Source organism: Puma concolor, chromosome E4, assembly GCF_028749965.1.
Source record: "Puma concolor isolate L17-30 chromosome E4, mPumCon1.1.hap2, whole genome shotgun sequence".
NCBI lineage: Eukaryota > Metazoa > Chordata > Mammalia > Carnivora > Felidae > Puma > Puma concolor.
Genome location: NC_141683.1, coordinates 38300378 through 38314688, shown reverse-complemented (window position 1 = coordinate 38314688; position 14311 = coordinate 38300378). Strand labels below are relative to the sequence as shown.

At 40.6% G+C, this 14311-nt stretch overlaps 1 protein-coding gene across 4 annotated transcripts in view; it reads right to left on the bottom strand.

Moving 5' to 3' along the window:
• The window catches only part of TRAF5 (TNF receptor associated factor 5), a 51559-nt gene continuing 37248 nt past the window's right edge, over nt 1-14311 (bottom strand). For all 4 annotated transcript variants that reach the window (XM_086694017.1, XM_086694021.1, XM_086694019.1 and 1 more), the window contains 4 exons: nt 9501-9593; nt 5406-5546; nt 3107-3275; nt 1-2441 (listed from right to left, as the gene is read on the bottom strand). In XM_086694017.1, coding sequence (XP_086550143.1) covers nt 1864-2441; nt 3107-3275; nt 5406-5546; nt 9501-9593 — 981 coding nt within the window. In that variant the 3' untranslated portion in view covers nt 1-1863. The remainder of the gene's footprint in view (nt 2442-3106; nt 3276-5405; nt 5547-9500; nt 9594-14311) is intronic.

Sequence of the window (14311 nt, the reverse complement as noted above, 5' to 3'; positions counted from 1 at the left end):
CATGATTGAAGCTTTTTATGTAGAGAAGCTGGTTAGAACACAAAACCAGTATTTTGATAAATTCACTTTAAAATGTTTTTCATACCCACTTAAAACTAATTACAACAATATGATCTTCTACTCCCAAGGACTTGGACTGGATTAGGAACATTGAAAACAAACACACAGAACCACTGGGTCTGGCTGTGTGATCTACAGATATGCTTCCTGAGTGTGTGTGAGGTCAATCTGTTGACCATCAATTGTGCCAGAGTTCACCAGCAGCTACAGTGTTGTTCTTTAGTATGTTTCCATTGTGAACTTATTTCTTTAAGTCTTTGGGATGATTTCTGCAAGATGAGTCTTTAGCATCTTGAAATTTTTCAGAGAAGAGATTAAGAAAGTCTCAATTATTCCAGAAGCCACTGGTATAAAAATCATGTTTATTTTATCAGATCGACTGCTCAAAAGCTATAAGGTACACGGTTCTCACTCGGGTAAGCTGCATTAAGTGGCCCTCAGCCCAGGGCACTTTATCCCCACACACTCAAGGGAGTCGGCTTGAATGTCAGGAAACACTGAGTTGCATAACAACAAAGGAGGGCTCAGGAAAACTGGGATTCACCTGACTGGTACACACACCCTCGTAGATAGACCCACACAGACAGATGCGTAAGAACAGAATCATTTCTGTTCCTCACAAAGTACTCACAACTTCAACAAGAAAAGTCACAGGTTTATATAAATGCCCATTTTCATATCAGTTTATGAATTCAGAAGTTCTTTCAAAAAGAATAGGAGATACTGCTTTTACCAATCAGTTTGGGATGAGAATACTTCTGACACCATAGGAATAATAATGGTGTTCTCCCTAGGTTTAAATTCCTCTTATCCATTTATGACATTTTTCTCCATCATGTACTAAATTCTACCCATCCTCACAGTAACTTACTATTATTACCAACATACTTTTAAACTAGGTGTATACATACATATACATGTACATACATATCTACTAAATTGAACCTTATGAAACTGTTAATACTTGACCTTTTCTGACCTATGAAAACAGCTTTTTTTCACATGGTTGTACCTAATAAAATATGAGCTTTAGTTGGAGGACTATATCTCCATATATATGTGTATAAACTATCTCTCCCTCTCGCTCTCTCTGCACACACACACACACACACACACACACACACACACACACAGTGCAGTACTTTCTGTTTACTTCAACAGGAAGAATGAAAATGCTTCCTCTATTCACCAGTTCTAACACAGCCTTGCAAAACTGTACTTGGTGACTACTGGTAATTTTTAATGAAAATATTTAGAGGTGTAGTAATTTCCACAAATTTTGTATTTGACCAAATAAAGTCTGCTCCAAACTGGGCTTATGGTCTTTGAAAGTACATCACCCAACTACTTAACTGGAGTAGTCTACCCTGGAAGATGGCTTTTGCAGGCTTATGGTCAGGTCTAGAATCAGCAGGCCAAATAATAAAATACCAAAGCATTTTCAATTCTTCCTCTGTGTCCTCAGTAACATTTCACATAGTGCCTACCATGAGACGCTATGCTAAGCACCAGTAAAACAGATATGCCCCAGACCTCGCTTTCAAGAAACTTAACATCTTTCAAGAAATATAAAAATATAAATAATGAGAGAATATTCTAAGGTTTTAAGTTTCAAACTGGGATAGAGTAAAACGTAAAAAGAAGATAGCACTTGAGAAGTTTTAAACTGCCTTCAAACACCAAGTGGCAAGAAGCCAAATACAAATGTGTACTAAGTTCAATGTCAGTCCATATGATAATCACAGGTGTCCTCCTCCATGGTTCTGGACCCAACAAGTCCTTCATCACCCCCAGAAACAGGGACTAGAGATCCTCTAGGTCAGTTAAATCCACGGCCACTTTCAGGAACACGGTGTCATCTTTAATGTAGGTGTTCTTGGCGCTCTCCAAAGTGGAATGAGCCACGAAGCGGGGGCAGCCAGACGCAATGTTCATCTCTCCATCAGGTCTTTTAAAGCTACTGCTATTGGGGTCAGCCTTGAAGGTCTCCATAATGTGGTTCTTTTTGCCACTCTGGTCCAAAAGCATCAGGGTCACCCTCTGCCTGAATGGCCACTGCAACAGTGAGTCAAACTCCCCTCGCATCACCACGAAGTACAGCGACAGGTGTGTCCCCTTCCCGGACCCATCCCCGTTTAGGTATGCTCTAGCACAGAGCCGGTAGCCGCACCGGCTGGTGTAGAAGGGCTGGCTGAAGATGGACACCGTGTGCCCATCGAGTGCCTCCCTCTTCTTCGTCTTATAGTCTGTCACCTTCCAGATGAGCTTTCCGTTATAGCAGGCACCTTCTAGCAGTTTAAATCGCTCTTCGTTTTTATTCAGCTGTGCTTTATGAATATTAATGTGGGCATCATGTTTGTTAGTCTCCCCTTCCAAAACAACTGCAAAGAAAGAAAGACAAAAAAACATTCCATAGGCCTTAAAGTTGTCTTTAGAATTTGCCCAAAGTGGAATTGTGCTATCTGAAGAGAAAAATAAAATTCTGACATCCTAAAGATGAACTGAATTCAATGTCCACCAATGGATCATTTATATGAATAATTAACTCAGTGACTCTCATGTCTTGATAAAAGTAGCACCAAGGAAACCCAAATACATACTCTTGAACTGAAGCTCACCAAAGCATATAGAAGACACACAGCATTTGACTCGTGTGCATTAGCATGGTGAGGCCCATTATTTAATAACTGGGATGCTTTTAAATAGCCAAACCCTTTCAGATTTTCCTGTACTTCAAACAATGTTTCTACCACATCTCTCTCTTAGTTTTTTCATTATTTTCCACTCTTCTTAAAAACCACCACTCCCTGTGTTTGGAATTTCCTGGCCCATTTCTACCCTTTGCCTGTTCCAGTCCCTGCTCATCGCCGTCCATCATTTTCCCCCAAGTGGCCAGAATCTTGTGCTGTTCTGTTTCACAAATACCAGATTCGACCATTGTTTATCCTGGACAGCTGCGACTCTCCATCTGGCCTGGTGTTTGCTTGTTCCAGAAACATATGCAGACAACAGAGTCATCCAAAGGGAAGTAAAATACGTGCCATACCTAGTCTTTGATCATTGGTTTCTAGCAGAGTAATTTTCTGCTTCACTGTATCAATCGCTTCCACCAAAGGCCTCAGATCAAATTTATTTTGTTGCTGGTTAGCCACTTGTAATAACTGACGCACTTGAGCTTCTAGCCAAGCGGACTTGTCAATGAGACTGGCAAGAGCCTTTCAGTACAACATGGATCATAATGTAAAAAAGAAAAAAAAGTTAATATCTTAGTAACTCATTGATATTGAATTTTTTCAACCCAAACATTTCATATTTAATTAATCAATTAATGCAATGAAAAATGCACAGTCTGGAAGAGAAAATTCAGTGAGGTTCACAGAGAGATGAACTACCTAGTATCTTCCTCCTCCTTCCAGTCGCAGCTCCTGTTCCAAATTTTTGAACTTCTCTTCATCTGACTTCTACTCCTCCCTCAATTTCTATCCATTTGGTGCTCTAACCTATCTTTATATCTTTGTTCTCCTGTTGTCTCTCCTCTTGCCTTAATCACTTCCTTCTCAGAGGCTATTCTGATCCATGCCTGCTCTGTTAGAAGGCAGAGAATGAGCTGGAAATAGACCCATTCGTTCTGGCCTGAGCCCTACAAGTGGTTCAGAAGTGCAATGAGGTAAGGCTTGAACTTTAGATTCTCTGCCTGGGTAGAAGAGAGTAAATAAAACTAGACCCATACTTCTCTTCCACACTTGCCCCTCAGGACCTTAACTCTGACTGGTTTTGTGTTAGAAAAAGGTCAGAATTGAGATAATAACAAATAAAGATTTCCTTTTTTTCTACACACACACACACACACACACACACACACACACACACACAGTGTGCTGACAAAGTATGGGGAAATTACATGGCCTGCATTTTTCTGGGATAGTCCACATTTCAAAACTGCTACCCATACCACAGGTCTTAAAATCCTTTTCACCACAGGGGCGCCCAAGTGGCTTAGTCAGCTGAGCGTCCAACTTCGGCTCAGGTCATGATCTCGAGGTGCGTGAAATCAAAGCACATCCCCCCTCCCCCCATCAGGCTGACATGATGACAGTGCAGAGCCTGCTTGGGATTCTCTCTCTCTCTCTCTCTCTCTCTCTCTCTCTCTCTCTCTCTCATTCTCTCTGCCCTTGCCCCACTCATACTGTCCTTCTCTCTCAAAAATAAACATTAAAATTTTTTTTTACCATAAATTTTATAACTACAGTAAAGATACTATTCATTAGAAATTTGTTTATGGTTACTTAACATTCATGATTTGCAAGTAATTTTTGATATATTTTAGTGTTTAAAGCATTTTATTCCCAGGGCACCTGGGTGGCCCAGTGGGTTAAGAGTCCGACTTTGGCTCAGGTCATGATCTCACAGCTCATGAGTTTGAGCCTTGCATCAGGTTCTGTGCTGACAGCTCACAGCCTGGAGCCTGCTTCAGATTCTGTGTCTCCCTCTCTCTCTGCTCCTCCCCTGCTCATGCTGTTGCTCTCTCAAAAATAAACATTAAAAAAAATTTTTTTAAATAAATAAAGCATTTTATTCCCAAGGGAATTAATATTTCACTTTGTTGACTATGGATACGCTCAATGAATCTTACATAAAGGAACTAATATTGGCCCAACATCAATTATAACCCTAATTGCCATAAATTATATAAAGTATTATGTCAATTCTGTTAATACCTTATATTATTATAATTAAATATAACATAAATACATATAATATTATAATTACATAATTATATTAGTTAACTTACTGACATTGTTAAATGTACTGGGGTTATGTAAAAGAAGATCTTTATTCTTATGAAATACATAGTGAAGTGTGTACAGGTACAGGGCCATAATATATACAGCTTACTCTCAAATGCTTCAGAAAGTACATACACATACAGCAACAGAGATGTAGAGAGATATGGGACAAAATACTAACAATGGGTGAATTTGGGCGGAGAATGCACAGATTTTTTTTTCTTTTTTTTTTTGAGAGAGAGACAGAGAGAGAGAGAGAGCATGTGCACAAGCAGGGGAGGGGCAGAGGATCCAAAGCAGGCTCCATGCTGACAGCAGAGAACCCAATATGGGGCTCAAACTCACCAACTATGAGATCATGACCTGAGCCGAAGTCTGACACTTAACTGACTGAGCCACCCAGGCACCCCAAGAATACATGGGTATTTTTAAGCACTATCTTATTCTTACAGCTTTTCTTTACATTTGAAATTATCTCCACTTAAGAAGTTATAAGAAAAACCCTGACTGCCAATTGAAGGCCAAATCTTGGCTATGAATAGAGAGGCCATTTCTCACCTGGATGTTTGAGAGGAAGCTTCCATTTTTGCCGAGTAGCTGTGCAAACTGCTTGAACTCCTTTTCGAATTTCTTTACTGTTTCTGCTAACTGCTGGATTTTACTTTCTTTCTGTTCTAGGCTCTTATATAAATCAGAAATCTAATAACAGAAATGGGAACGAGATCATTTAAGTGTATGTATACAAGTTAAAATAATTTAAATACAAGTCTAGAAAAATATTGCAGTAAGAAAGTGTTTCTAGAAAAATAAATATACATGTAAGTAATGAGTCACTAAATTCTACTCCTGAAAGCATTACTACACTATATGTTAACTAACTTGAATTTAAATAAATTTCAATAAATAACTAAATTAAATTTAAAAAAAAGAAAAATACATACATGTATTTCTAGGAAAATATTTACAGGTAGATTTCTATATAATATTTGTAGGTGCTTCAAAAAAACCAGGTCCACAGATTTCTCATCAGTCTTTTTCATAGCTTAACCAGCTATGATGGTTCATCTAATGATAGTGACATCACTTGACAAAATTTACTGAACTAGTTCTCTTCATTCATTCAGTATGCACTTATTAAACAACCACACAGTACTGATCATCACAGCACAGCAGATGCTATCTGCACAGTATCAATAGTAATAGCTGACATTTGCTGAATGTCTGTCATACCCTTGTATTCATTAGCTCTCTTAATTCTCAAAAAACCCTATGAGTTGGGTATGATGATCAGTTCCGTTTTATAGATAAGGAAACAGAGGTAGAGAGTTTAAGTGACCTGCCCAGCAGACAGCTAGCTTAGCAAGTGGTAGGCAAAACATGATATGCTCTTAGAATCTGTAATTATTTCAGGGAAATAACCAAAAGCTTTCGTGTGAGCCTAGACAACCCTCCTCCTATCGCCTCATCCATTCAATCAGCAATACTTACCAACTTTAAACTCCCGACACACAACAAAACCAACGATTCTTATATCTACTTCTCATTTCATCTCATTTCGTTTCACACTCACTGTAGCCTTATTTCTCACCTGGGCTGCTACAATAGCTTCCCACCTGGTCCTACACCATCCCTCGCACTCCCGCCAGATGGGAAGCTCTATGGGAATTGGGACGCATGTCCCACAGTCTGCTGTAACCTTGGCAACTGGTCTGGTGCCTGGCATCAGCAGGTATTTGATAAATATTTTTAGTATGAACGAATGATGCTCTCCCTTTCTTTACACTTGTTTTTCTCCAATTCATCCTTCATGCTGTAACCAGAGACAAATTGGTCTTGTCACTCCCCCCACCCCCCCGACCTTAACCATCCTTAGTGGCCTTCTTTTACAGACCCTACAGGGTCCTACATGATCTGCCCCTGGCTACTTTCTCAGCCTGCTGCCTATTCCCATCCCACCTGTGCCCTGCCCTGCAAGCCTACACACTTCTATTGTCCATCGAGTCCTGGTCTCTCACACACTTCCTCCTCCATCTAGAAACTACCACTTTTTAAGCCTCTACTCAAGGACACTTTCTCTCAGAAACACTTCTTCACTAGTATCACCTACCTAGGTCATCTCTCAAGTTCTAAGACCCCCTGACTACACTCTAGCATTTAACTTACCTTCATTACTCTTATTGCTTTTTTGGGTTGTTTTGGTCTTTTCCTCCACTAAACTATTGAGGCTACATCTCCCTTATTTCTTCATCCCCAAAGCCTTGCACAGTGCCTGGCACACAGAGGGCATTGGATATGTGTTTTATAAATGAACAAATGGTTGCAACAACCATCTGCTCTCTGGCCCCAGAATCTTCCATTTAGATCCTGAGAGCTGATTTCCACCTACATGGTAGACATATCTCCCTGATAAGTGTCTTCTCCCTTCACCTTACCTCTCTTTGTCCTGCAGTGTCCATCTCAGATAATAACTCCATGTTCTCCGCCTTCTAAACTTACAGCTTGCCATTGTGACCTTGGAGTGTCTCTCAATGCCCTTCCCATCCCCAGACACAGCCTTGGCTGAGCCACCAGCACCATCACTTCCAGTATCTCGCCTTCACCTAGTACTGAACTGCTTATTACATTGCCACTGTGCTAAGAGCTTAAATATATTAGCTCATTTAACCCTTCCAACAACCCCATTTTATGAATGAGGAAACTGGGGAAGAGCGGAGTTAAGTAGCTTGTCCAAACTCATACGGCAAGTGTGGGGCCAGGTCTCAAAACCAGGCATTCTGGCTCCAGAGCCCTCACTGTTTAATTGCCAGGCTCTACTGCTACATTGCCTAGTTCATGACAACATCCTTCTGCCTGGTCCCCTGTCTTCATGCTCTCCTCTCCCTCTATCCATCTTCTGTGCTACCACCAGCTATCTTACTGTTTAAAGCCAAACAATTAGCCAGCCAAGTAGTGGTCTTCGCCTGCCCCCACCATCCAAAACTTTGCTTCACGCCACTTTGCTTTCATGAAAGACTTGCGTTAGTGCCTGTTTCACTAACCGAAAGAAATCAAAGAGGATCTTCGCTTTTATGAAATGGTAGTTGCTTCTTTGCTTTACACGACATTGGCTTATGAAAGGTTCCATAGGATTGCTCTGTTTCCCATTGTGTGGGAAACCTGTATTTTCTTATCTCGAAACCTCCATTGGCTCCCCTATTACTGACAAACATTAGTTCAAACTTTGGCCCTTAAATCCTTTCTGAAACGAAGCAGATATGAATGAATAAAAAATAATAATTGAATGTACAGTATCTGCAACCTCTTAGCTTACATGGAAGGCCACTGCAATCTGCACCCAGCACACCAGTCTCCAGCTCTTTCTGGCTCATGTTCAGGAGCCTCACCACCCCAAAACCCCAGTTCCCTGAACCATCAGCCTCTCTCATAACTCCTGGTCTTGGCACAAGCTTTCCTTTTCTGGAACGTTCTTTCCCCACAACATTTAAGTTGACAAATCTTTTCTTCCTTCAAAATGAAGCTCGGATGTGCTACCTTGAAGAGCTTTCCCCAAATCCCACAGAGCAAACTGCTGCAGCCTCTGTACCCCGGACTGAGTAACAGCATATCCTATGGCACGGCAACTTATCTATTTGCATTTTTGCGTTGTGAGTCCTTCAAGGGCAGAAGCTGTGTGTTTCTTGACTCAGAGCCCCTAGCAATGCACCTCATAGCTGATGTATGGCAGGTGTTTGTTGAATGAGTGGATGGATGGATGGATGGATGGATGGATGAGGCAAGTGGTACAGAAAGAACTTAGGAATGGTTATCAGGCAGTGTGCCCTCTACCAAAGTCACGGTCTGAGTGGTCTTCGCACTTTTCTCCAGGGTCTGACCTTGGAACTCACATACCTACTTTAATATGGAATTAGACAGCATAAACTAATTGGCAGTAATAGAATTCAGCTCCCTCTCTTCCTGACATGGGCTTGAGAAGTCTGATCCTCTGAGATGTTCTAACAAAATAATTAACTTTTATAATAATTACTCAATAGAATCAGCATTTGGAGTCCATTATGAATATTCCAGGGACTGTGGCAGGCATTTGCACACATAATTTCACTTGGTAATCACAACTCAGTGAAATACATATGTATGTATGCATTTATCAGGCTGCAAAGCTTTTCATAGGCAGGAGTTAAGACTTACTACAAAATATATAAAACCCAAAATGCCTAGAACAGATAGTTAACTATTGCTTCATGGTAAGATTGGTCTAATTAAAAAACATCAAGCACCTGCTAGTCACCTACTAGGTGCCAGATATTAACCAAAAGGCGTGTGGATAGGCTGCAGAGACAGTGTGGTATTTCTAGACTAAGAATCAGGGGACATGGGTTTGAGAGTAAATTCTACCACTTACAAGTTACAAACACATCAAAATTTCTTTGAGCTTAGTTATTTCATCTGCTGAATGAAAGGGTTGGGTCCAGAGATCTCAAAGGCACCTTCCAGTTCTAATATTCTATAATCCTATGGGTCTGCCTGGCCACTTAGTAGAAAACCATCTACCTCCAGTAGACATGTACTCAAACAGAGGAGACTATAAAAAGCCAACGATTACCAACCCCAGTGGTTGTGATGCTTCCCCTTATATCTGAATTCTTGAATATTTACCTGTTCTTCTAACTGGAAGTTCTTTTCTAAAACCAGAAGCATGTGGTCCCGTAAGGCTGAATGCTCATGCTCCAGCAGGTTCCCCCGTTTATCCTTCAATGTGAAGAGGAAAGGAAGTCAGGCTGCTGAAAAGCTCCAAACATGAAGGTGGTGGCGAGATATTCTGCTAAAGCAGACCTTAACAATTTTGCTTGCTTGTCTGAAGCTGAGTTGCAGAAGAAACAGCCCCTCCAGGTCCCTTTCCCAGCCACAGGATTCTACAGTGCCCATGAGACAATTTTAAACTTACAGAAACAAAGAATCGGGCCACTGTCAAAATTTCAATGTGGATTTCCTTCCTTGTGCTGGGAATGTGTGACCGTGGGTCAAGTGTAGTTATCCTCTGTCAACTATTCCCACACAAAACCTATCTATTTGGCGGGTTAGCTTCAGATCAGTTTCAAGCCTAGGTTAGTTCTCTCTCCTACCAAGCACACATTTTCATGCTGTCTTCTATCAAAGGCCACAGGCATGCAACCTGATTGTAAATTCAGCCCAGGCAAATTTGTTGCCCTCAAAATCAAATAACAGGTTTATAAGAATAAAGGGTTACTTCTTCCCTGATGATTAAAATACCGAATTGCAAACTGCCTATATTACTAGTAAAAGCAAATGGTAGATGTTCTGGGTGATCTGTGCACCAAAGCATACATTTATCAACAATTTTCCTTCAGTTTAGGATTGGTCCCTTTTCCAGAGAATACCTTTCCTCCTCCTTTTCTTCCTTTTCACCCTGGAAGGTCTAGACTACAACCCAACTGGGAGTTTAGGCCTAACTATTAGGAAGATTCCTTTCAGAGCTGGAAAGCAATGCCATATTTCATGCACTAAAAAGGTAAACCTTATCCTTTTTGTAGCCAAGACTGTCACTGGTTTGATATGTGAAAATCTGTGGACTCCAATGATTTTTTTTAAAGGTTCCCACAATATGCATTTTTTAAAATAGGTTCTTAAGATAAGAGAAATGTAGGGGCACCTGGGTGGCTCGGTCAGTTGGGCATTTGACTTCAGCTCAGGTCATGATCTCACAGTCCTTGAGTTCGAGCCCCGCGTCAGGCTGTGCTGACAGCTCAGAGCCTGGAGCCTGTTTCAGATTCTGTGTCTCCCTCTCTCTTCCCCTTCCCTTCTCATGATATGTCTCTCTCTGTCTCTCAAAAATGAATAAACGTTAAGGGGCGCCTGGGTGGCGCAGTCGGTTAAGCGTCCGACTTCAGCCAGGTCACGATCTCACGGTCCGTGAGTTCGAGCCCCGAGTCAGGCTCTGGGCTGATGGCTCGGAGCCTGGAGCCTGGAGCCTGTTTCCGATTCTGTGTCTCCCTCTCTCTCTGCCCCTCCCCCGTTCATGCTCTGTCTCTCTCTGTCCCAAAAATAAATAAACGTTGGAAAAAAAAAAAAAAAGAATAAACGTTAAAACAAAATACTACATGGCAATGAAAAAGAATGAAATATGGCCTTTTGTAGCGACGTGGATGGAACTGGAGAGTGTTATGCTAAGTGAAATAAGTCATACAGAGAAAGACGTACACCATATGTTTTAATTCTTATGTGGGTCCTGAGAAACTTAACAGAAGACCATGGGGGAGGGGAAGGAAAAAAGAGGGGGGGTTAGAGAGGGAGGGAGCCAAAATATGAGACTCTTAAAAACTGAGAACAAACTGAGGGTTGATGGGGGGTGGGAGGGAGGGGAGGGTAGGTGATGGGCATTGAGGAGGGCACCTGTTGGGATGAGTACTGGGTGTTGTATGGAAACCAATTTGACAATAAATTTCATATTAAAAAAATTTTTTTAATAAAATTAAAAAAAAGAGAAATGGATGCTCATGTGAAACAATACAGCAAGATATAGAATGAAAAGCAAAAGTCCTCTTCTTTCCAGCACCGCATCCAATTTGCTAAGTCTCTCACTCACCAGAGTCAGTGAAGATATATACACATTTTTAACTCAATGAGATCATAACCATATTTAATTTTTAAAAATACATACCTCATTCTTTTTATCAGATGCATGGTATTCCAAAATATAAATAATATATTATAATATATAATAAAAATTATATAGCCAGTACTTTAGTGATGGACTTAGAGGTTTTTAGTTTTTTGTTGTCTTTTGCTACATAAACAGCTTCGTGTGAGGGTTTGTATATGCGTGTAATCATTGCATACTTATGAAAGAATTTCTGAGATAAATTCCTAGCAATAGAATTACAAGGTCACTGTATGGGCTCACTATTTTTTTTTTTAACAAAAAATTTATTTTATTGTATTTTATTTTTTTTATTAAAAAAAATTTTTTTTAACATTTATTTATTATTGAGAGACAGAGACAGAGCATGAGCATGGGAGGGGCAGAAAGAGGGGGAGGCACAGAATCTGAAGCAGGCTCCAGGCTCTGAGCTGTCAGCACAGAGCCCGACGCGGGGCTCGAACTCACAAACCATGAGATCATAACCCGAGTGGAAGTCGGACGCTTTACCGACTGAGCCACCTAGGTGCTCCTGTATTTTATTTTTTTAAACTAAGCTCTGGGTGCCTGGATGGCTCAGTTGTTAAGCATCTGACTTCCACTCAGGTCATTATCTCATGGTTCATGAGTTCAAGTCCCACGTCAGGTGAGCTCATGCCCCGCTTTGGGTGACCCCTGCTTCTCTCTCTCTCTCTCTGCCTTTTGCTCACTTGCACCCTCTCTCTCTCTCTCTCTCTCAAAAAAGAAAAGAAAAGAGAAAAGAAAAGAAAAGAAGAGAAAAGAAAAGAAAAGAAGTTCTATGCCCAACGTGGGGCTTGAACTCACAACCGTGAGATCAAGAGTCACATACTCTACCAACTAAGGTAGCCAAGTGCCCCTCACTTTTCATAGATGTAACTAAACTATCCTCAGAAAAAGTTGGGATATTGTAAGTTGTTTTAATCTTTGTCAATTTGATGGTGAAAGTTATATTTCTTGTTATAATATACATTTAGGAGTGAGATTGAGTGTCTTTTCTTACATCTGTTAGTCAATTGAATTTTTGTCTGAAAACTACTCGTATATTCCTATGCCTACTGTAATGATTCTTAATATATTAAGGAAAATATCCTTTTTTGTCTTGTCATATGTTGTAAATATTTACTTCCAGTTTGTGGTTTGCCATTTGATTTTATTTATGGTATTTTTAAAAATCATATAAAAGTTTAAAATATTTGTGGTTAAACATCAAAATTATAGCTCCTGGTTTTGTGTTAGTCATCTAAGAAAGACTTTTATATCAAGAATAAAAAAATCCACTCACCTTTTCTTCTAGTATTTTTTATGATTTTTAAAATAAACTTTTTTTAAAGTTTATTTACTGGGGCGCCTGGGTGGCGCAGTCGGTTAAGCGTCCAACTTCAGCCAGGTCACGATCTCGCGGTCCGTGAGTTCGAGCCCCGCGTCAGGCTCTGGGCTGATGGCTCGGAGCCTGGAGCCTGTTTCCGATTCTGTGTCTCCCTCTCTCTCTGCCCCTCCCCCGTTCATGCTCTGTCTCTCTCTGTCCCAAAAATAAATAAACGTTGAAAAAAAAAAAAAGATTTTAAAAAAATAAATAAATAAAGTTTATTTACTTATTTTGAGAGACAGAGTGAGTGGGGGAGGGGCAGAGAGAGAGAAAGAGAAGGAGTCCCAAGCAGACTCTGTGTTGTCAGTGCGAGGCTCCATGCAGGGCTTGAACCCACAAGACCATGAGACCATGACCTGAGTCAAAACCAAGAGTCGGGTGCTCAACCGAGTGAGCCACCCAGGTGCCCCTAAAATAAACTTTTAATTTGGAGTAATTTTAGATGTACACAAAGTATGAAACAATACAGTGCATGGTATATCTTAATGCCTAAAAGTTTGATCCATCAAGAATCTGTTAAAATGAGGTAGAAAGCAAACTTTCTTTTCTTTGTATATTTTATAAATTTATTAAATAACATTTTTAAAGGTGTTTAACAGATAATAAAATACATTTTATTTTTTTATTTAAAAAATATATATTTTTAACATTTATTCATTTTTTGAGAGATAGCACAAGCAGGGGAGGGGCAGAGAGAGGGGGAGACACAGAATCCAAAGCAGGCTCCAGGCTCTGAGCTGTCAGCACAGAGCCCGGTGTGGCTCTGTGAAATGCGAGATCATGACCTGAGCCGAAGTCGGATGCTTAACTGACTGAGCCACCCAGGCACCCCAATACATTTTAAAACATGATTTCAAATCAATTCCATCTCAAAATATGTGGTAATAGAAGGGGTACCATAAAACCAAGATTTATAATCATCAGAAGGATCACTCCAGAAAGTCTCAAAATCTGGTAGAGGCAGTGGAGTCTGAATTAGAAATAATTACCATGATGGTTAATTTTATGTGTCAGCTTGGCTAGGCTACGGTGCCCAGTTGTTTGGTCAAAACTAATCTAGATGTTACTGTGAGGAACTTTTGTAGCTGAGATTAACATTTACAAATCAGTTGACTTTAAGTAAAGCAGATTACTCTACGTAATGTGGGAAGTCCTCATCCAACCACCTTTTAAGAGCAAAGAATAAGGTTTCCTCAAGAAGCACTTCTCCTCGGGGCGCCTGGGTGGCTCAGTCGGTTAAGCGTCCGAATTCAGCTCAGGTCACGATCTTGCGGTCCATGAGTTCGAGCCCCGCGTCGGGCTCTGGGCTCAGAGCCTAGAGCCTGCTTCCGACTCTGTGTCTCCCTCTCTCTCTGCCCCTCCCCCGTTCATGCTCTGTCTCTCACTCTCTCTCTTTCTGTCTCAAAAATAAATAAACGTTAA